This window comes from Amblyomma maculatum, chromosome 1 (genome assembly GCF_055883805.1).
Source record: "Amblyomma maculatum isolate TAMU_Amacu chromosome 1, ASM5588380v1, whole genome shotgun sequence".
Lineage (NCBI taxonomy): Eukaryota > Metazoa > Arthropoda > Arachnida > Ixodida > Ixodidae > Amblyomma > Amblyomma maculatum.
In genome coordinates, this window is record NC_139344.1 from 261,658,892 (window position 1) to 261,681,620 (window position 22,729).

Sequence of the window (22,729 nt, forward strand, 5' to 3'; positions counted from 1 at the left end):
AATTCCTCGCGCTGCAGCGGTGACGAGAATGGCAATTTAGAGCATCTAGAAGCTGATATGGATATTATTTACGGTGAGCTTCAAGCCTATAAATGAATGAAGACGTAACAATAATTTAAAAGGTGAAAATGCAGCATTAGTCAACCAGACTATTGTTAACATTCCAGCTCTGTTCTGGTGCACACCACCGCTGATAATAGCATGGCGAAGAAAGCAACATTCTGTATCAAAAATCATATCTATAAAAATTGCTGACATGCTTTAGGTGAAACACTCTGAATAGACTCAATAGGGTTCTGTGCAGACATCGTGCTGATGAAGCAGTGCGTACTTGCTTTCCCACCAGCTGAGAAAACATTAAGTGGGTAGCAAAAGTGCAAAGCATATAACAAAGCACATGAGTGCAGATAAGACACTGCAACGAAACATTATGCAAGAGTATTTCGATGTGTATACATTGCTTTTTCGCATTTATTCCGCATTCAGGATTGTATACGGTGCGCACCGGACTCAAGGCTGTCAGTATACAGTTATGTCGATATATAGCTTAGTAATTTCTGCCATTTCATCTCTTCAAGAAGCGTAACTTACTTTCCAGCCGCGTTGTTTGTTTACACTGAGCCCACGCTGCTTCTCCGACCCACACATGGCTTGTGCACGTACACGTCTGTGCCAGAGACAGTATAATATAGGAGATAAGAGCTGGGCCAGCCGCGAGATCCATGTCAGATCACCAGAAGAGAAACGCTCAGAAGAACACGATCGCATAGCGCAGCTAACCACTGCTCCTGTTCAGCCAAACGCAGCTGTGGCCGGCTGCACAAAGACATGCGCCGAAGCAAAAAGAAAGAAGAAAAAAAAAAACATGCCCCTTTTTTTTAGCGCGAAAGTGCTCATACAATCGTCAGAGCCGAGTAAAAAATATCTTGCTTGTGCCTCGCTGGTTGCCATAGCTGCTGTAACGCCACCCGTTGTCCAGCCACCCAAGCTGCGAGTGGGACGACGGCATGCACCGCCTATCTCATCGGGTGCGTCATTTGCTCGCACCATCTGGCGCCATCTTTCCTCTCTTTCCTGTCAAAACTGGGACGCACCCGTTCCTTGTGAAGCCTTCAGGGTGGTGTCATATACCATTTCGCTTACCATTTAGCATTCCCCTGCTTGTCATAGTTCATGACAGGGTTTATAGAACCAACCACGTATGTACACCTTCGATTGTATGCCACGTAATAAAGACGCTTAGCACTTTGCCAGAGTCTGTATCAGTCTCTATATGCTAAACCCCCAAGCAAAACCATGCCAAACCATGCCAAACAGTGCTTTAGCACATCTTAATTCCTTAGGCGGTGTTAAACCCCGGCTAATTTTATTTTTCATTTATCTGTCACTGGCATCGCAGCGATTCTTATCCAGTAAACATTGCATATGTGCGCTTGCAGAATTAATGCGCTCTGATGCTGAATACTTGGTGAGTAAGAACGAGCAGACGCAAGAGAATGCATGATGAACCCGAAAGAGAGGTTAGCCGCGGATACTGCTAACTTAGCACGAAGAAATTTGAACACACAGTACAACGGAGGTATCCTGTCGGTAGAAGGACTTTCGTCAATCCTATTACAAATCACTGTAAAAGTTAGTCTGTGAAAATGAAACGAAATACAAATTATCGCTTTCGGTCTTCGTTGCTTAGCGGGTGGCTGAGGGCCTTGTGCGGGCATTGAATTCGTATTCGACCTCGGCGTGATGCTGCAACTGAGTATGCACCACTACCGCAGGAAACGTGAGACATGAGTTTGCAAGAGAGAGAAGGTTGCATCATGTTAATGAGAGACGTTGACGGGCCAATGCTTCAGACAATGTGCAACAAAGCGCTACGTAGAGCGAACAAAATATAGATCATTGTTATGACCCCTGTGGATCGATAGAGCCCCGTTCAACGGTTTGCGCGTTTAGCCTGGAAGCCGAGCACTTCATGTTGCTGCTCTCGTATACGGACCGACAGAAATGCTTACTTGTTCGCACTCCTTAAGTGACGCGCGGTTGTTTATTGCTTGCAACTTTCGACCATGGGTTCTCTCTCAAGCTTGCCTCTTTTTACAAAATGATAAACATCATGTCCCAGGTGACGCATTTCAGTACGTCACAAACCTACACTCCAACCAAGGGCAACATTGTGGACAAATAAAGTGATCTCGTCTCATTTTTAGATAATCCACAGCGTGAAGTTGGGCTAGTTGCTTCATTATTACGAGCAATAATAGCACTAGCGAACGACACTCAAGAAGGGGTGCACTCGTGATATCCGTCAGTGTTGCTTCCAGTTCGCTTAACATTGAATGTAGAGAATCCATCCTCACGATACTTCCCCATTCCCAACCAGTCTGAGCACACAGCACAGAGCTAGTCAGCAAAGGCGCGTTGTCTGCACCTCGAGGATGGTGCCGTGGTTCAGTTCAAAATTCACGCAGTCTGTGCAAGTGCTCGCAGCAAGAGGATGGTGTGTCCGCTTGTCGCCCTCCGTACCCTAGACGCGGCGCCTGCTGCCACACGGTTGGACAGCTGCCTTGTTGGTTTGGGGGCCGTTCAGATGCGGCAGCGGTAGACGATGACCAGCGTGTCGTTGCGGACGAAGCCCGCGCGCTCGTTGTGCAGCTCGGAGAGCGGCGCCATGGTGTGGAACCCGATGGGCACGTTGCACTCGTTCACAGGCCGCCCCATCAGATGCTTACTCCGGGATGGGATGCTCCGGAACGACTGCTGCCGGTCCACGTGCAAGCCACGTCCCGTCTGGTCCACCACACGCAGCACGTGCTGCGGTCGAAACGTGAACAATTATTTAGCATGGGCAACCGGGACTTGCCGGTAAGCGCAGTGCTGTGGGAAAACTCGCAAAAAGCTCTCAGGAAGTGCCGGCCATTTATAAAGCGAGGTGCTTGGTTGCAAAACGGATGTGGCATACCCAGGGGAATGGCGTAAGGTAGTGCCGAGCTTGTAATGTCATGCTCGTCACCAGAGTCGTTTGGTTGCTTTACTGGTTAGCAATCAAACAACGTTAGCAACGAAGAGAGGCAATTGGTTCGTCATGTCAACCTGACACTCCGTATTTACTAAAACAAAAGCGCTAGGTACTTTGGTGGTTTGATTTTCGGAAACATATGTTACTGAAGCAAGGAAAGTAGTAGGTATACATTTTTACGCTCCGTTACTGTGTATATGCAGAATCAGGAATTAGCACTGCGCTACCGGCTTGCAGTGCTTTTGTCTGCACTTACCGCTTCTCACTGTGCCGGCGCCGCCGTTGAATACGGCACTTTAAGAGCGGCGCGAACTCGATTGCATGCGGGATTAGAATGAATCGGCCGTGTTGTGTTGTCGGCACGCAAAGCATGCACGCAAACCCTTCCGCAAGGTCTGCAATACACTTCTCACCCTTTCCAGGTTTGTGCCCCCCCCCACTACGTCTATACCATTGCGTGCCCCAATTGCTCCGAACCCTACGAAAGCCTGGAACAATTTGCCTTTTCCATTGACTTTTTGCCCTTCCATCCACTCATTACCCACAGCGCTCTCCTATAATGCGAAGGGCCTCCCTGTAGCGCCAGACCAGCTGAGGGACTTATCGGCTGCAAACGAGCTGGACATCCCCCACGCTTACCTCTGCGCCGAAGTTCCCTGTCGTTCTCCCTCAGGCGCAAACCTCTGCTCGCCAGCAGTAAATCAAAACTTTATCATACATCAACGAAACCCTTCTTCATTGAAGGATGATAAAATCGCCTAGAAGTTCACTATTGTTTATTTTCTGGTCCCGAGTATGTCTGAACAGTTTTATCATTTAAACATGTTCAAAATTAATTGTAATTTTCTAGCTTGTAACTATGCATTGATTACTTTTACTTAAACAAATGCCAGTTATCCGTTTTCTGCGGTGTTGGGGCCAGAAATGACGAAATGGTGGAACTTCGTTATTTTTATCTAACGTTTTCTTTGCCTAGGGCTTTCATCACCATCATCAGCCGGACAATACCCACTGCAGGGCGAAGGCCTCTTCCCACATTCCTCTCATTAACCCGGTCCTGTGCTAGCTTCATCCACTTGACCCCTGGGAACCTCTTAACCTCATCCACCCACCTAATTTTCTGCCGCCCCCTGCTACGCTTTCCTTCCCTTGGAATCCAAATGGTTACTCTTATACCGGTTCCACGGTTTCCATCCGCAACGGTGGCGTAGCGGTAGAACATCCGAATCGCATGCAAGAGGACCGGGGTTCAAATCCCGGTGCCGCGCAATTCTCCACCGGATGAAAAAAAAAAAAAATCCGCCTGTCGATGGAATTGCATAAACAGGTTTGGGGTGCGACCTGATGCCGGTGAACACCTCCGGCAGCGCACTCCCTCACCAGAACAGGAGTTGGCCACCCTGGTGCAGTAATTGGCCGCAACCTCCTATGATAAGCTCCATAAAACCCCGGTCCTCAGTCACCAACGGCTGCGGAACAACTGACCACGGCGGCGGTCAGACCTGTGACGCAGCAGGGGGTGCTAAGAATACCTGGCTCCGCTGGACAGGCCGTCATTGGAAACTGACCCTGGCAACGCTTAATGCTAGAACCCTAGCTAGTGAAGCTAGTTTAGCAGTGCTGTTAGAGGAACTAGAGGGCATGAAATGGGATGTCATAGGGCTTAGTGAGGTTAGGAGGCCGAATGAGGCATATACTGTCCTGAAGGATGGGCATGTACTGTGTTATCGAGGTTTACCGGAGAGGCGACAACTAGGAGTAGGTTTCCTTGTCAATAAGTATATAGCGGGTAATATAGATGAACTCTATAGTATTAATGAGAGGGTTGCAGGCATCGTAACTAGGCTTAATAAGCGGTATAAACTGAAGGTTGTAGAGGCCTATGCACCTACATGTAGTTATGATGACCAGGCAGTTGAAAGCTTCTATGAAGATGTAGAATCGGCAATGCGAAAAGTACAGACGCAGTATACTGTACTGGTGTGCGACTTCAATGCCTAGGTAGGGAAAAAGCAGGCAGGAGACCAGGCAGTATGTGACTATGGCATTGGTTCTAGTAATAGCAGGGGGGGGGGGGGGGGGGGGAGTTACTATAGTTGAGTTTGCAGAGCGCAATAACTTACGATGCACGAATCATGAATACCTTCTTTAGCAAACGGAAGAACCGGAAATGGCCAAGGAAAAGTCCTAACGGAGAGACTAAAAATGGAATCGACTTCATAATGTGTTCAACCCCCGCCATTATGCAAGATGTAGAGGTAATTGGGAAAGTGCGATGCAGTGACCACAGGATGGTGAGGTCCCGAATTAGCCTAAATCTGAAGAAGGAACGCAACAGATTAGTAAGAAAGAAACCCATCAACGAATTAGTGGTGAGGGGGAGGGCAGAAGAGTTCAGGATCTCGCTACAGAATAGGCACTCAGCTCTAACTGAGGATGGCGACATTACCCTAGACTCAGGCAAGGAACAATAATTTCAGAGATATCATTACTGAGTGCGCGGTAGAAGTAGGCGATAGGATAGTTAGAGAGGATACCGGTAAGCTGTCTAAGGAGACGAAAGATTTAATTAAGAAACGCCAGAGTATGAAAGCTTCCAATCCAACAGACCAGGTCGAATTGGCCGAGATATCAAAGCTAATCAATAAGCGCAAGGTGGCCGATATAAGGAAGTATAACATGGAGAAAGTTGAGCATGCTGTAAAGAACGGGGGAAGCCTTAAAGCGGTAAAGAAGAAATTGGGCATAGACAAAAACCAGATGTATGCGATAAGGAACAAGGCGGGCAACGTCATCACTAATATGGACAAGATAGTCAAAGTAGCCGAAGAGTTCTATACAGATCTCTACAGTAGCCAAAGTAGTCAGGACCGTAATGAGATTGGCGGTAGGGAAAAACAGTCAGACGTTCCACCAGTGACGAAGGACGAGGTCAAGAAAGCACTAGAAACTATGAAAAGGGGGAAATCAGCTGGAGAGGATCAGATAACTACAGATTTGCTGAAGGACGGGGGGGGGGGGGGGGGGGGGGAGGGCGATATCGTGTTAGAAAAGCTGGCCACCCTGTATACGCAGTGCCTGGTGTCATCAACGATACCGGAACCATGGAAGAATGCAAACATTATCCTCATTCACAAGAAAGGGGACTCTAAGGACCTTAAAAATTACAGACCAATCACCTTACTGTCTGTTACGTATAATCAGGACAACGTATGCGTATAGAATCAGGACAACCTTAGACTGCAATCAAGCAAAGGATCAAGCAGGGTTTCGGAAACGGTACTCTACTATCGATCATATCCATACCATCAATCAGGTGATAGAAAAATGCTCGGAATATAACCAGCCCTTATACATAGTATTCATTGGTTACGAAAAAGCATTTGACTCAGTTGAAACCTCGGCGGTGATACAGGCATTGCGAAATCAGGGGGTAGACGAGCCGTACGTGAAAGTGCTGGAAGATATATATAGTGGCTGCACAGCAACCATAGTTCTGCATAAAGAAAGTAACAAAATTCCCATAAAGAAAGGTGTTAGGCAAGGAGACACAATCTCCCCAGTACTATTCACAGCTTGTTTAGAGGAAGTATTCAGAGACTTGGAATGGGAGCAGTTAGGGATAAGGGTAGATGGAGAATACTTCAGTAATCTGCGATTTGCTGATGACATTGCCTTGCTAAGAAACTCGGGGGATGAACTGCAAATAATGATTGATGACCTAGACAGGAAACGTAGAAAGGTAGGCTTGAAAATCAATATGCAGAAGACTAAGGTAATGTTCAACAGCCTCGGGAAGGAACAGCAGTTTACATTAGGTAGCGAAATACTGAAATTAGTAGGCGAATATGTCTACTTAGGACAGGTAGTAACCGCAGATCCGGACCATGAAAAGGAAATAACACGAAGAATAAGATTGGGATGGAGCGCATTTGGCAAGAACTCGCAGATTATGACTAGCAGCTTACCGGTATCGCTCAAGAGGAAAATATACAACAGTTGCATCTTGCCTGTACTCACCTATGGGGTTGAAACGTGGAGGCTAACCAAGAGAGTTCTATTTAAGTTGAAAACCCAGAGGGCTATGGAACGAAAAATGGTAGGGGTAACATTAAGAGATATAAAGCGTGCAGAGTGGGTCAGGGAAATAACTCAAGTTACCGACATTCTAGTGGAAATTAAGAAGAAATGGACATGGGCAGGACATGTAGTGCGAAGAGAGGATAACCGATGGTTGCTGAGGGTAACAAACTGAATTCCAAGGGAAGGAAAGCGTAGCAGGGGGCGGCAGAAAGTTAGGTGCGCGGATGAGATTAAGAAGTTCGCAGGGGTCAATTGGATGCAGCTAGCACAGAACCGGGTTAAGTGGAGAAATATGGGAGAGGCCTTCGCCCTGCAGTGGGTATAATCAGGGTGCTGCTGCTGCTGATGATGATGAGTTTCGGCGCCTACCAGTGGTCGAACAGGAGCTGTAGTGTTGTGTTCTATTGGCAGAGGAGGCGCACTTTTGGGATCCCGAAAGCAGCCGCGAGCAGTCCTCGGTGCTCATTCGCCAGCGGCAGAGTACAGGGAGAACGGAGGAAGTCACGGGACCTTTTTGACGTCACCTCTGGTTATTCCCCCGGAGCCCGGGCCCCGGGCAGGAAGCACGCCTGACTTCACGCGCTCCCCCTCGCTACGCTGCTCTCCGAGCAGTGTGAATGTTCCATTGGGGAGACGAGAATGCGCGTCCCCCCCAGTGCCCTCGCGCACTGCTCTGGCTGCTCGTTGCTCTTGCTCCTGCTCGCCCAATGGAAACCGGTATTAGCGACCATCGGTTATCCTCTCTTCGCACTACATGTCCTGCCTAGGGCTTACAGGATTAAATGTTATAAGCATATTCCAGTATTTAGCAAACATGAAGCAAATTATTCTCCCAATTTCTGTCGCCATTTGTAACAGGAAAATATGTAGATGTTTTTTTTCTTTTTGCACATGCGTAGATCGGCATAGGCGGCATCTTTTTCTTCTTCTTTTTTTTTTTTTGTGGCAAGCAGGTTTGTCCCTTTGCCACTACCTCTATCGGCGCGTTACGTCTTTGCATGAGCATATCTGTCCAGGACGGCAGGCCATCCGCCAGTATAAATGAAATATTCTTGCAGTAGAGGGACAGTAACGGATGTTACAGTTACAGAAACTGTTGAACTTGGACACTGCGCTCCTTCAGCACAGCATCACAGGCTACCAAGGTTCATGGGTTCGATGCATGTGATGAAGCTGCGAAACCAAAGGTACGATATGTAAACACATCTGACTTTGCATGAAGCAATTGCAACGAGCATTGCATGCACAATTCACGAGATGCATGAGAGCCAATTAAAAGACACGGAGTATTCCTGTCACACTCCAATCCAGTCCAATCCAATCCAATATCCAATGGGATTTTAACACGGCAGCTGCCTAGCCTAAAATACAAAAGTAGCTGTCGCTTCAAATTCCCGCAATTGAAGAGAAGCCTGTCGGTTCTTGTTTCAGTGTAGCTAGTTTGGACAGCGTATAATGAACGGCGTGACGTACTAAAGAAAGCGGCATAATAGACAGCATAGGAGTTTGACAGTTTCTTTCACTTGTAGGGGTCAGTGAGCAAAAATAAAAACCTTATATTAGAGTTTTCATTTTTATTTAACCTTATATATTTGTTTTTTAAGTGGCAGGGTACGCTTTATGGTAACAGGTTACTGAATTTAAGACGGTTTTTAGTATAATGTATTGTATTGTATTGTAACAAAAACGTTACATGCATTATTGCCAAGCAATGGTCAGTGGCGTTTCCTCGTCGGCAGACAACCTGTATGACCATCGTGCCCAGACGGAGGTTGGTCCACACCATGGATGCGAGGCTCAAAACGGCCAGTGCGCCTGGCCCAAGCCTGAGAACCGTAGTGAATGCCGACAGTATACACCGGCATTGGAGATAGGCGAGGCTTTGTGCACGTCTCAGTGCTCAACCGGTCTCAGCTAAAGGCTGCACACAAATTCTGTAGCTGCAATCATTTAGGCTGCTTTGTACCTTGCCCTTAGTGCGGACTGTTTGCTTTTATAAATATTTCGGTTAAATGCTTTAAGAACACTTTATTAGTGGCTTCACTGAAGCTTTTCTATTGAATTTAGTTCACACTAGATGAGCTGTCAGTGTTTTGTGCGCTGTATACAAAATATTGCGCTAGGAGGTGTGAATTGCAACTGGTATACGCTGTTAACGCAGTCCTTGCTTGTATGGCCAGGTGGGGTTGTTTTGGTGCATAGTTTCGCTTTTGTTTCTTGTTTCAGTGTATTATTTGTAGTGCGAATAGACGAGAAGAAATTATCAAGTGCTTTTGGAAGCTCTCATTGCGCCATGAGTAAATAAAGCGGTCCTAGCCAGTGCTTAATTTCGCATAATGACCAACGTGATGCATGAACTCGCTCTCACTGCGTTTCTGATTGCATGGAAAAATAGTAACAGAGCAATCGCTTCAAGCAAAAGCCACGCCACTAAAATAATTTCCTTTATTGCCTGAAATTTCCTCGAACCATGAATGGGCCAGTAACGACCATGATTGCAAAGTTGGTGATCCGTTGGTTATACACGTTCATCCGGGAAAGAATTTGCTCACTAATGACCGGCATAAGGACAATGTCTGTCTATAACCATGTTTGAACTAGGCAGATTAGGCGGCCGAGCCCGGCCTAGGAGTTTCAGCCGGCCACCTTATTCGCGACCGTCTTCCGACCTCAGTTCTGCGTCTTCGGAAGTACTGTTTAAGTGAAGGAGTGTTTGTCTGTGTGAAGTTTAAGGTAGCGAGGTAAAAAAATGTGAGACACAACGGCGCGCTTGCAAAAGTGTAGACAAGAACATTTAATTGTTCGCAATGCCTTCAGACCTCGATGCGACACTCGTACAGTTCGACGTTTGATCTAAGAGTTGATTTAAGGGATGTCACCTCATAGGTGGGGAAATTAGCGCCTGTATTCCTCTATTAGCCCAGAACATTCGCACTTTGCTCTTGTATATTGAGTAACTGCCGCCGTTCTTACCTCGTATTTACATGGCCAGTCCAGGACGCAGTCGAATTTTCCCTGCATTACCTGCACCAGGACAGAAGCAGAGGAAGGAAAATTTTGAGCTCGACGAAGATGGACGGGTGGATCAAGGATAGCAGCGCCGCCACCATGCTCGATATTTTCTATATATTTCTTAAACAGTGTTGTAAATTAAGCTATAATTTCGCATCTTCTCCGAGTGCATTTTTAACCCTACACGTCTAAACTTATGTTATTCCAAACTTCCACCGCAGATTGATTCACCCACCATGGTTATCTCTAATCCCTATAGGGCCTCAGGGATAGTGACTGTGCCTGCATCGACATTCGAATTGATACAGTCATATTCAAATATAAGATGCTTAATTGTTTCCAACGACTCACCACACACTGGCATGTATCAGCTTCTTGGCTAAATTTCTTTTTCTATTTGCGCTTCCTATGGCGCCCCGATCTAGCTTCAAAGAATAGGGCACAGACTCTTGAGTTATCAAAGAAAGATTCTTTCCGGATCGGCCTTTTACAATTTCAATATACTTCGACTCTGCTCCTTTTCTATTGAATAACTCTAGTTTTGACCCTTTATGTTTTTCTATCTCTCGTTTAGAGATTTTTATTTCTCCATCCTTGTGTCCTGCATACTTACTACTTAGTTTCCTAGTCCTTTTCCTCCATTTTGAGTCAGCCCTTTTTCTGTATAAGTATTTAAATACCTAATTAGCTGCCCACCTGTTATAGTCCGATTTCTGAGGAATTCTTTGCACAGTATTTCTTACTCTGGACTTCCGTGTTTGGAAATATGGCCAGTCCACATCACCCTGTACCGACGAGAAAGGCCCTCTTGAAGAAGGGAGAGACAGCTTCATCTTCACAGCGGCAAAGTCCAGTGCAAATGCCTACCTGCAGAAACAGCGACAGGTGGCTCCCGCGGCCCTCGCCGTAGCCGTTGAGGTCAGCCATCAGGCGCAGCTTGTAGCCGGGGACGCCAGTGTAGAAGGGTGCGCTAACGACGCGGGCTATATCTCCGTTCTCCTGTTGCCTTCGGAGGACGCTGTAGGGCTTGATGTACCACACGAATTTGCCTTGCGACCAGGACCGCGACAGCATCTCCTCCAGCCTCGAGTCCACGCCTTCCTGCCGGGGTGTATGCTCACGTCACCGTCGGCCGCTGAGCCGTGTGTTATCGTTCCATTGAAATGGAGCAGACCTATGTTCCCCCTATTGAAACTGCGTCATCATAGGCCCGCAAGCACAACAAGGCTCTGCTCATGCGCCTCTTCAAGAACGCTGCCACCACGGATGGCTTCCACTACTCCTGCCTATGTTCACATGTTGCTTGGAAGCTTTTTCGGATGGTTCCTGCCCGCTGTCTTCTGTCTTTAGTTTGTCGTACATAAGCAGCTGCTGCCAACCAAAACGAATGTAAAAGCAGCTGCGGGAAGGAGGGTCAAGAAGTAGAATGCAGGGGACTTGTAACTCGCCGCTTTCCTACTAGCTAAGAGGCGAAGCACGTCAGCAACAACAAAAATAGAAGAGGGCCCAGTGCCGAATCACTCTCATTTTCTGTTATAAAGTTACATTTGCTATCTCCGACCGTTACTGCATGCCGCCCTCCTGCCAGTTTATAAAATAAAAATTATGTTCATTTAATGTTCATAATGTAATAATGTTCAAAGTTTACAGTTATTCAAAGTTCTATCTATTTTACCCCCTGGACTGGCGGGATAGGCGGTTGATAGTGAAGTCTATAAATGAATTACTCGCGATCTTTTTTTACGGTGGGGTTGTTAATGACGGAACAAAAATATGCAATCCTTAGAAATAGCCGATTTCATATTAGCATCGCGGTTAAACAAGAATGGATGAAACGCGTAGAGGCGTTCTGTACGACTTCAAGCGAAGCAATCAAATTGTTTATGCTTGGATAGCAAATGGCTTGCTTCGTTTTGTAACACTTACCGCCATGCGTTGACATTGCTCCTGACCATCGTACACCCGCGCCGTCAGTATTCGGAGCTGCTCTTGGAGATCCTGTTGTTCCCTCAGCATGTCGGTCATTTGCTCTTTAATGGCGTTCAAACTGCTCTGCAGTTCCAAATTTTGTTGCGTGCTTTCGGTTAGCGCTTGCCGGAGGGTCTCCATGGAGCCATTGGCTTTCTGTAATGTGGGCTCACTTTAGCGCGGAAACTAACCGCACTCGTACGACTAAAAGGTCGTACCATACGTACTTCGGTGTAGGTGAGAATGAAATTCATGTGGCTCTCCAGCGTTTCGTGACGTTCGAGGTCTTCCTGCGTACCCTGCACAAGACGAAGCATGACCGGAAACTATAAGCACTCCTGCAGTGGCCGCTGTTGCGTCCACTGCTTATTACGAGACCGCAATCCAAGCGTGGGTTATGTTGAAGGATGTGCGAATCGAATCCGGCAAGGCAAGAATGAATATGTTCCACTTAGCGAATCTGCCAGCGAATGGTGAGATAAGCTTTTGCAAAACATTTCGTCAGCAGTGTTACTTCTAGTTGCAAACGAAGTGTGTTCAGATGAGTATGAATAGCGTTAATGCAAACCTTTGTTTCGTGTTGTATTATGCGAGTTTTCCTATTACACGTCCGTTATCTGCAGCCATTCTGTTCAATTCAGCCTTGTCAGACTGTCATCTACATACTGCTCTAAATCCAAGCGCGCGATATGTTTACATGTTCAGATGTTCGACCGGTTCAGATTGCCTGTTAGGCCCGAACTGCTGCCAAGGAAAGTAGTCACGCAGAGAAGTTGAATTACGTAAAAATTGTCACGAACTGCAGTTAGTTTAGTGTGCCTTAATTTCGGTCTTACGTCACTGAGTTTAATTCGCCCATTCGTATTATTGAATAGTTTATTTGACTTCTGTGACTATTTGACCTCAAAAATTTCATGCTACCTCCTCCTACGGTTTCAGCATTTTAATGCGTATTAAGTGGGTATGTTTTCAAGGTCGTGTCATCAGAAGTTTGTCGGCAGGATTACGTTCGAACGAAACGAGTGATAAAAAAACGGATAGTAGCACTAGATAGAGGATGAAAAATTCTCGCTGAAGAAAAATTTGGTGCATGCCAAATATTTAATTAATCACCTAGAGCCAATTAAAAGCAATCAGACGTCGGATATGTCATGCCACCAGAAGTTTGTCGGTAGGATTATGTTCGAACTAAACGAGTGATACAAAAACGAATGGTTGCAATAGGAAGAGGATGAGAAAACCTCACTGAGGAAATATTGGCGCACGCGGAGTAATTAGTTAATTAATTAGGGACAATTAAGTCAATCAGACGTCGAAATAGCCAAGGGGGAAAATGTGGACGTTTAGGGGAGTCACGTGGTACTTAACTTCCATTTGATGTTACGTAATAGTGTGATGTCACAAACCGGAAGCCTCTTCTTCCGTGCCTCTTCTTTCTTCCACAAAGAATGCTTCATTCCCCCAATGCGGGTGTCGCAGTGATCTCAAACGTTTTTTCTCAGTGTTTAGTTTCTATTGGCGCTTTAGGTGTCTTTTATAACGCGCTAGCTTAAATTAAAGGCCTCGTTCACCATAAAATCCGGCGTCGGCGCGCTGAGAGAGAAAAAATACGAGCATGACGCTGGCAGGCGGCGGCTGGCAGCTGACATGGCAGCGCACTGCCATCTCGGGTCTCTCCTTTCCAATGGGAGGGTGATATCAGAATCAGCATGCCAAGACCCTCGCATTCACGTTTATACCCCTAGGCCACGCAGGCACGTTCATATATGCAGCTTGGTTACAGCAGGGTTTTATTTGTGAGCTGATAGCTTACGTTATCGCGTCATACCCTTAAAGGCGGAACTTAAGTGTCCCGCATAATATTTTTTTTTTTTTGTACAACGCTCACCATCTGTATGAGGTGTCATGGGATGCATTTTATGTTACTAAAGAAGTGTGCGATGACGTGCATTAAATGACATCTAATGTTATCGCTCCCTGCTATCTGCCACTCTTTCTTGTAAACACCATGCATGACTAAAAACGTTGTTTGCATTACTCAAGAGTATAGGCGCTAGCATGCGCCGGCTTTCTTGAAATATTTGCTCTTGCATCTTCTTTGGGCTGCTCTGAATTCTCCCACTGTGATGAGCGTATGTTCAACTCGGACAGAATTAGCCTCCCCGGGGCGGTTCCTACATGGCTACGTCTGTTCATTTGGGAAGTCGTAGGGTTGGTCGCGATCTACAACGACGCACTTATGGCCGCAGCCTATGTATTAAAAAACAACAACAAAAAAGCGAAATAAATAGATAAAGCTGCTGAGAAGATAACTTCCTCTGCCACTTTTACCTCGTACGTGCACCCCAGGACGGAGAGCCTGCACGTTCGTCGGCCAGGTGAACATTGGTGCCGATGCACAACCTGCACGGTGGAGTCCATCACCTAAAGGCAAAAAAATATATATCGTTTACTGATTTGTAGACAAGATCATTAGTGCAACAAAGCAGCATTTTCTAATCTGATAGATTGCTAGTTGGTCATTGTTTGGTGTACTTGAATTTGTAGCAATATCGCCTCGCTGGTAAAGCCGGAACGCTCGACTTTCGTGCCACTATGATTGACCATCATTAGCCTGCTAACGATGGACGCGTAAGAAAATTTGAGACGCTTCCGTGCTGTTCTTGTCCGTGCTGCGCTATTTGTCTTGAAACTAGTACACTACAGCTTAGTGTTCTCTCATTTGGCTATTTTGTGAGCGGCGGCGATTTTTGAACCGCTTGAGAGAGGAGCGTAGCGTGGAGACTCCTCCAGCATGTCACGCGCCCTGAAACGAGACAAATGCGGTGATTCTACCGCTTACACGGTTCATTTAGTCGACGATATAAGTAACAGAGGCTCTGAGGATGCTGTCTCAAGATCGAATTTTAGTTCAGAGAGCGGAAAAGCCCAGAATATTAGTGGCAGCGTCTCAGTTAGTCTTGTTTGGGCAACTTTCGTTCGACTGAACGGCCGATTCGAACAGGGTATATTGCCATTGTCGATTTTATTTTCCTCATTTGTATAGGGTTAACACATCATTTGAACAAAATTTGATGCCACCGGCATTGCTAAAAATTCGCTCATTGGTGCGCTCAACTCTAGGGAGACAAAAGTGATTGTTTTCTAGCTGGAAAACTATACGAGCTGAAGCTTTTATGCTTTTTGTTATGAAACATTTGCTATTAGATAGGCAGATATCTCGCATACTCTAAAGCTACTTTAAAAGGTTTTTCTTCCTGACTGTAAGCATATCTTCGCAAGTAATGTTCAACTTTTATACCGAAAGTTTTAATTTTGCAAATAAAATTTGATAAACTAACCACTTTAACGAGACCCACATTATTAAAAGGCCTGTCTAGTCGCCTTCATTTTCGCACATCACATTAAATCTTGAACCTCATAGTCACTGGATAAAAAATTAACAAAGAATGTCCAAATGCGCAATTTTTTCCATGGTAAGGAAAGAGTTCAGTTCGCGGTAGCATGACACTGTTCAAGCCTGTTTTTGTTTCCTAAATTATTATTCATGAACTTATTTAACACAGGTCAGTACAGACCCATTATAGGAGTTGACTGACTGTACGAAGAACAAAACTCGAACGCAGAAGTTCAGCAAAAAAAAAAAGCAGATGCGAAAATTAAAAACTGAATGATGTCTTGCCAGCATTGTAGTTCACTTCAATAGAAAGACAACAAAGGGCAACACCACCGGGGCGCTTTCGAAGCCCACTTCAATCTTGATTTGTACAAAGAAATAGGATGCGCCTAAAGTGATCGTCCCTTTTGCGCACGCTATTTCTTTGTACAGTATGAACAAACTCGCCCAACAGCAAGTTCTAATCAATCTTGATCAGCGATAAGTCGGCGAAGGCGTGGTATTCACAATATCATGTGTCAATGCATTCCATGTCTCTTCATATAACAAGCCTGGAAAATCAAATATTTAAACGCATCACACTTTGAAGCATTCCATGTTTTTCTTTTGTTTGAAGGCTTTATTTTTCAGGTAATTTTCAGTACCATTTCTGCAGTTGTGATATGTGAGGAAAGCAGTTTCATCGATTGAGCATGTCGGAGGCATGTTAGAGTTGCTGTGCGTGCTGAAGTGCGCTCCGGTGTTTCGCTATCAAGGCTTCAGCATCGAGAGAAAACGAATCACAAGGAAGATTTCTGGATTTTTTCGAGCTTGTCTGTAAGAAAGGTTTGGTAAGGATTCCATAAAAGTTTGGGTCGGATAAGCTTTTTAACTCTGATAACCTGACTTCGGGGGCTGTCGCTGCAAGCTTTTCCATGGAAACTCTAATTGCGACTGCTTTCGCGTAAGATGTGTTTACGTGTATGTCCAGTCGGGAAACATCCTCGAAATGGTCCCCAAATATTTTACACTGTCTTTTTGCGCCACAGTGGCACCCGTTCAATATTATAAAAATTTCAGAAGAGTCTTTTACTGCGAGGGTATTACTAGCCCCATTGAGCAAAACAAAAAAATAAAAATAAATATTTGTCTCGCGTTATTGTTGAAGTTGGCGTTGGGAATACTCGATGGCACCCATAAAGATGGCGGCGAGTGGGACGGTTAGAGAATAGAAGTAACGCAATAAAACAAATCGGTCGGCATTCGTGTTCGAACACAGGCCCTCCGCGCGCCAGGCGTGCAACGCAACGTCCACGAAAGGCGGTTGGTTGAAGCGTGTTACATAGGCGGCTAGCAAACGCGTTGTGGCGCGTATAGCTTCCCTACATGAGTTTGGGATGCGTACTGATGTTGCAGTAATAATAATGGTCGAAAGCAGCAGGGAGCCTGACGGCTGTGCCTATAGGCAGTGATTGGCGATCACAGGTCCCGGCGCACTCAAGCATCACGTGAAATAAACAGAGATGAAACCTCGAATGCACTTCGAATACGTCTTGCTACCAGGCCGTGCAAACACGAAAACTCACGTCGCTTAATTTGTAGCGACACCGACCGAATATCGCCGGTATGCAACAAATACGCAAGCACATTGTAAGAACTTTAATGAATTTAGAAACTTTGTAGCGAAATAGCAGCCCCACAAACAGTGATGTTTTCGCATTCTCACACGTAACCAATCTAAAGTGCCTTTTCATTCTTAATATTTACAATATTTAAAAGCGCGAAAAATACGGGACAAAAACAGTGAAGACGACTCGTCCCGTCGTCTTCACTGTGTTTTTACCGTATTTTTCGCGCGTTTAAATATTAACAATGCTGTGTAACCAACTCGCCCAGCAACAAGCTCTCTTAAAAAAACAGTGTCTCTACCGGATTTATAAAATATAGCGTTCAACGTGCAAAGCAAGAATTGCAGGGAAACGCTTCGGAGGGCTTGCAGTACCGGAAATTTCACAATAATATAACTCACTCTTATAGTTAGTTATGTATAGCCTTATAATCATATGCTTGCCCTAATTGTGGAACCAGTAAGCAATATTGCTTATTGACGTATTTAAATTTCGCTGGTTTTCGGCAGCTCAAACAGTAGTATCAATGATGCAATCATGGGCAAAGAGCCAAACCGTTACGCCAGGTGTAAGAGAAAATATTGGCCCCAAGCTTGACCTATAAGGCGCTCCTGATAGTACATCAAGAAAAAAGTATCCTTTGATGGTTTGGTTGGCTTATAGTGTTTAAAGGCTCTGGAAATTTGGACCACCTGGGGTTGTTTCACGTGCACAGACATCGCACAGTACACGAGTGCCTTGCTTTTCGCCTCCTTCGAATGGGGGCCGACGCGGCCGGGAGAACTGCATCGCTCGTTATTTAGGTACTGAACGAACTGTGTACGATATGAAATTATGCGGTTATTCCGGTTACAGTTTTCGAACCTATAGCAATTAACTTAAACTCCCTAATTATTTTGCAGCGTACGATCGAAAGCTTCCGAGAAATTATAAAAATTGCGAGAGCCAGGGTCGTAAGCTAGTCCGACAGGAGTTGTGGCACTAATAAGTTACGGCAAGAATTAAATATGTGCAAGCGATGGCTTCAATGAGCTGCGGCTGGGTGTGGCCTTAATGGCGAAGTGTTAAATGGCACTCCTGTAAAATGCTAAAAGAAAGCATGATATACTAGATGATCACATGGAAATGGCCACGGAAAGATAAGCTCACGTTCAGTGACTCAACTCCGGGTCCTTAAATTTCTTATCAGCAGCCGTTATCTTTAGAACCACGCTCAGACCCTCCGCTATCTTGCACTGGTTGTTCTATGTCGCCTAGGTCAGGTTAACCGCTGCTCCAGCTGCAGCATTCTCAGGAAGATGCCCAGCGAACTTCAAAGGGTTCGTGAAGGGGGTGGGGGAGCTTTGTGATGCAGCGAACCCTTTTCAAGCTTTGGTTTTTATGAACAATGTAGCCTCGAAGCTAAGTAAGCTCTTACGGGACACTGGTCCGCGAGTGCAGCCTTCAGCCCCGGCTTGCTAACGGAAGGGACATGATCGACGTGAGCCACAGTATACCCGTGCAAGACCGTTCATTAAAATGTCGAAATTGTTTTCGGTTTGGTTTGTGGGGTTTAACGTCCCAAAGCGACTCAGGCTATGAGAGACGCCGTAGTGGAGGACCCCGGAAATTTCGACTACTGGGGTTCTTTAGCGTGCACTGACATCGCACAGCACACGGACGCCACTCCGTTTCGCCTCTATCGACACGCAGTCGCAGAGGCCGGGATTCGATCCCGCTTCCTTGGGCACAGTAGTCGAGCGCCGTAACAGCTGCGCACCCCGGCGGGGCCCGAAATTGTTTTCGAATTATTTGTTTAATTACCAGAGCAATGCGAATTCCCCATAAAGCAACGCGAGTTACAATTGAAACAGATAAATATAAGGACAAGTAACTTAAAAGACGAAAATGTTCTTTCTAGTGAGTAGCTTGCACAATACGCTTGATAAGTGAAAAATATTTATTGTTACAATTGCAAATTACCGCGTACGGAGTCATAATTAGGAAATGCTCATTTACTCTTATGAATAAATAAAACTCCGACCAGCAGCTACTCCAGTATTTTCTTTCTTGAACACATAATTAAAATTAATAGTATTAGTGTTTGTATGTGGTATGGGTTGCTGCACTCGTTTTTTATATAGTATAACTTTAGCCATGAGGGATATTCCAGTATACTTACATAAGAAGATGAAAAAAAAATCAAGAAACATGGCCGAGCGCCATGCGACGTCCCTAAGTTTTTTATCGCTTTGATTTGCCCATCGCCAAAGAACTCAGTGTGACTCGATCAAAGGCTTCGGCACAGGATTGTACGTTATGTATAGTAAGCATAATATTCTCACATTTTAAAGTAGATTCACTAGATTAGCCTGAATTAACACAATTAACTTGGCCACACCTGTGGGGCCTACATGCCAGACATCGAGATGATATGTGGCTAGTTGGAGCCTGTCTCAGTTTTTTTTTTTTTTTTTTTTTTTCATAAGTCCTGTGCAGGGTTGAGCTAGGTTACATGGCGCAACGAACCTTGGGTCTTCATGCGCGGCTCAGCGGTATACATAACATATTTCATTGGAACGGCGTTCGAGAGATGCTATATTCAGCTGTTATAATGTTCTGTATGACCACATTGAGATAAGCATCCTGTTCGATTGAACCCTAATTAGACCTTGTAATACCTGACTTACGATTGCCCCTATTTTAGCAAAGCTGGTTTTGAGTTCCATCGATGCAACTGTGAATGATTCATATCTAAAAACAAATGCCGTATTGAGAGCCGTTTAAAGAGCAACACACATCGAACTGATAGGCAACTAGAAAAGAGCGGCACGGTCAAGTTTGCGTCTCATGTCCTATCACCCGTGTATGGTTTTATAGTGAAACCTGGATAGAGTGCACTCTAGTTAACTTTGAGTGACGGTCACTCGTTAAAACCGCCCTTTTCTTTTTCCCACGTGGGCGAAGGCAAAGAAAAAAAAAGTGCCTAGGTTGGCAACGCAATTATTTCCTTTAGTTGACAATGGAACCCGCGTAGCTGACCTCAGGACACATAAAAAAATTTACTCGATATGATCAGAACTTCGGTATAGTCGAACCTACGTATAACGAACTTTGTTTTAATAGTTCGCTACGCGTAGTTTCGTTGTCAGTTGCAAAGCTAAAGTAGGTTACAAACTAGAACCTCGGTAGATTTGAACCGTATGAAACAGAGAGACGAGGAGTGCAAACTACACTTCATGAAAATTCAATACGCGTCTCTTGGTCTTCTAAACTTAGAAGACACTTGGCACGCAAGAATTAAAGCGAATTATTGAAGAAGCCGCATTCAGCTGAGAGTGGTGAAGAGAAAACAGATTCGCCCACAGACTCCGGTAACCACGATGCAGATTTCACGGACTACTGTTTCAAACAAAAGTTGCTCCTCTGAGAGCCCCGCCGGGGTGGCGCAGTGGTTACGGCGGGGTTCCCAGTGGTTCCCAAGGATGCGGGATCGAATCCCGGCCTCGGCGGCCGCTTTTCGATGGAGGCGAAAAGCAAGGCGGTCGTGTGCTGGGCGATGTCGGTGCACGTTAAAGAACCCCAGGTGGTCGAAATTTCCGGAGTCCTCCACTACGCCGTCTCTCATAGCCTGAGTCGCTTTGGGACGTTAAACCCCCACAAACCAAACCATCCTCTAAGAGCGCAAACCGCCCAGGTCATGCATTTGGCAAATCACTATGCGTTAAGGTACGTGAATTGCTTTTGAAAACAAGGCAGGGAACGATGTTCGCGACGGTAGCAGTCAAAAGCTACACGAAATTTTTAACCTTGACAAAAAGCCACGGACGCTCCCAACTCTTCTTCTGATACCGCTGCATCACTTATTTGCAAATTGGGGCACTTTGTTGTACCAATATTTTGGCGCTCATGGGAAATTTGCTGAGTCATCTACGGAAGCTAAAGTTGAAAAAAAGAAAACAAAGAGAGAGGACGTAATTTTGCACGTGTGCACACTGCTGTAGAGTACGCATATATAATACGTACGGTGGTTTCTGCTGAGTCGCCGTCCATGCCGCAGTTCTTGACGGGGAACAGCGTTCTGCGCTAACACCGGTGTACGAGCAACGTCGTTGAAATCTGTCAGCTCTCGTCGTCGGTTTCGGGTCTCCTCATGCTTTCCCAATGGAGGCGTGATGCTTTGTTACGTTTTCGGACCGATCCCAATCGCAAGGTCCGCAGAGGTCGACATGCCGAGACTAGAGAGTAGGTCCTGTAAGCGATTAAGATGCACGCTCAAGTTCCACGGTACTAAGCGACTGGCGCTTAGTCGAAGGCGCTTCAAAAGAACAAGACATGCAAGGAAAAATTCAAACCTTTTTACGACGCTCCCGTGGTTATGCAGTTGTCACCAAAGCTAGGCGAGAGTCTAAAGCGGCTAATCGCTCTCGATGCACGCTTTATATAGAACTTTCGAAAAAGGTATGACCTTTGGTCTCCCAGCGCATATTACAACCTAATTTCACCCCGGCGCTGATAAATAGGCCAAATGAGTATCATGAATAAAGACGTGTTCATGGCAGGAAAAAAAAAAAAAATGACTTCACGCGACCCAATATCAATTTTTACTGCTAAAAATGAGTAGAAGACCTCCTTTAAGCCGTGACATCACTGCGCAAGCTAAGCGGAAGAAATGAAAATAAGTTGTAGGTGGTCACGTTTATTGCCGGTCGCTAATCCTGTGACGAAGTGAGAACCATGCAGATAAGACTTCAAAAACAGCACCAATGCGAGACCGTTAAGTATACGAAGCTATGACGGAGGCAGCCCTAGAATGTTACCTATTTTGAGCTCATGTAAGAATTGCCGCTACGGCGGTCACATGCGACTGCGACAGAGCGAGTCAAGGCGGTGAAATCGGCCCGTTATATTTTCACGAACCGCACGTTTAGTCTAATCCTCTGTGTACTGTCGTGGACTCGTTTACAGGTTAACACGCTCCACGCCAGCGAATTCACTCGGTCTGTGGGCCACTCCCGGCTTACACTGTGGAAGTCCACGCGGCGAATGATCAATCGAAGAGCGAGAGCGCGTTTTTCTGACAGCGAGCGCCGCCGCTGGAAGGCAAGGAGGCCTACCAGCGACCGGACTGAGCCTACAGCTCTAGCTAGCTTGCGGGGAACCAAAACAGCCCCCGGCTGCGGTCACGGCTGAAGACGGTGCTCGACAGTTCGCAGCCGGTCTCTTTTTGGCATGGTTTCGGCTCGCGACCACTCTCGGTCGCCGAGAGGTGACGGGCCGAGGAACGTGTCAACGCTCGGCGCCTGACGATCGCGCCGCGCCGCCTGGGCGAGCCAGCGAACCCGGGTCGAGCGTTCCGCGTGCAAGATGGGCACTATCAGAGCGAATTATCCCTCACCTCTCGACTAGTGGAACACAGATCGACGTTACACTTGCAGCCAGAAGGTGCCATGCGGTGCGACTTACCTTTTACTTGTTGCGAAAGGCGCCCGCCGGAAGCTTTTGGTCGCAGGGCGCGTCAGTCGTTATCGAGCGATAGCGACCACAGGTCGAGGGGGCGCCAGTGAAAGTCCGACACTCGTGGCTAGATAGTCCTAAAAATCTCGTAGGCCGCCGAAACATCCCATTGAAAAGCTATCGGGACTTCAGTTTAACACCACATAATAG

The 22,729-nt window shown here is 46.1% G+C and overlaps 1 protein-coding gene across 2 annotated transcripts; it reads right to left on the bottom strand.

Moving 5' to 3' along the window:
• Positions 1-2,225: 2,225 nt before the first annotated feature.
• LOC146206389 (TNF receptor-associated factor 2-like) lies at positions 2,226-22,628 on the bottom strand. 2 transcript variants are annotated; one of them, XM_084591055.1, is made up of 8 exons: positions 22,529-22,628; positions 21,089-21,314; positions 14,411-14,503; positions 12,307-12,378; positions 12,038-12,235; positions 10,979-11,212; positions 10,073-10,123; positions 2,226-2,811 (listed from the first exon to the last, which is right to left on the bottom strand). In XM_084591055.1, exons 2-8 carry the CDS (start codon positions 21,113-21,115, stop codon positions 2,584-2,586), a joined length of 903 nt encoding a protein of 300 aa, XP_084447181.1. In that variant the 5' UTR covers positions 21,116-21,314; positions 22,529-22,628; the 3' UTR covers positions 2,226-2,583. The 2 variants fall into 2 exon arrangements, with proteins under 2 accessions (XP_084447181.1, XP_084447182.1); XM_084591056.1 differs by having other exon boundaries at positions 22,461-22,531.
• Positions 22,629-22,729: the final 101 nt, after the last annotated feature.

What these genes read in the sequence shown, in the direction of transcription:
- LOC146206389 (XM_084591055.1), bottom strand. Translation starts at nt 21,115, where the DNA reads ATGGACGGCGACTCAGCAGAAACCACC. An exon ending in TCATTCTCACCTACACCGAA is followed by an intron (nt 12,236 to 12,306) that starts GTACGTATGGTA and finishes CCCACATTACAG; the next exon opens with AAAGCCAATGGCTCCATGGA. An exon ending in ACTGGCCATGTAAATACGAG is followed by an intron (nt 2,812 to 10,072) that starts GTAAGAACGGCG and finishes TTTCGACCGCAG; the next exon opens with CACGTGCTGCGTGTGGTGGA.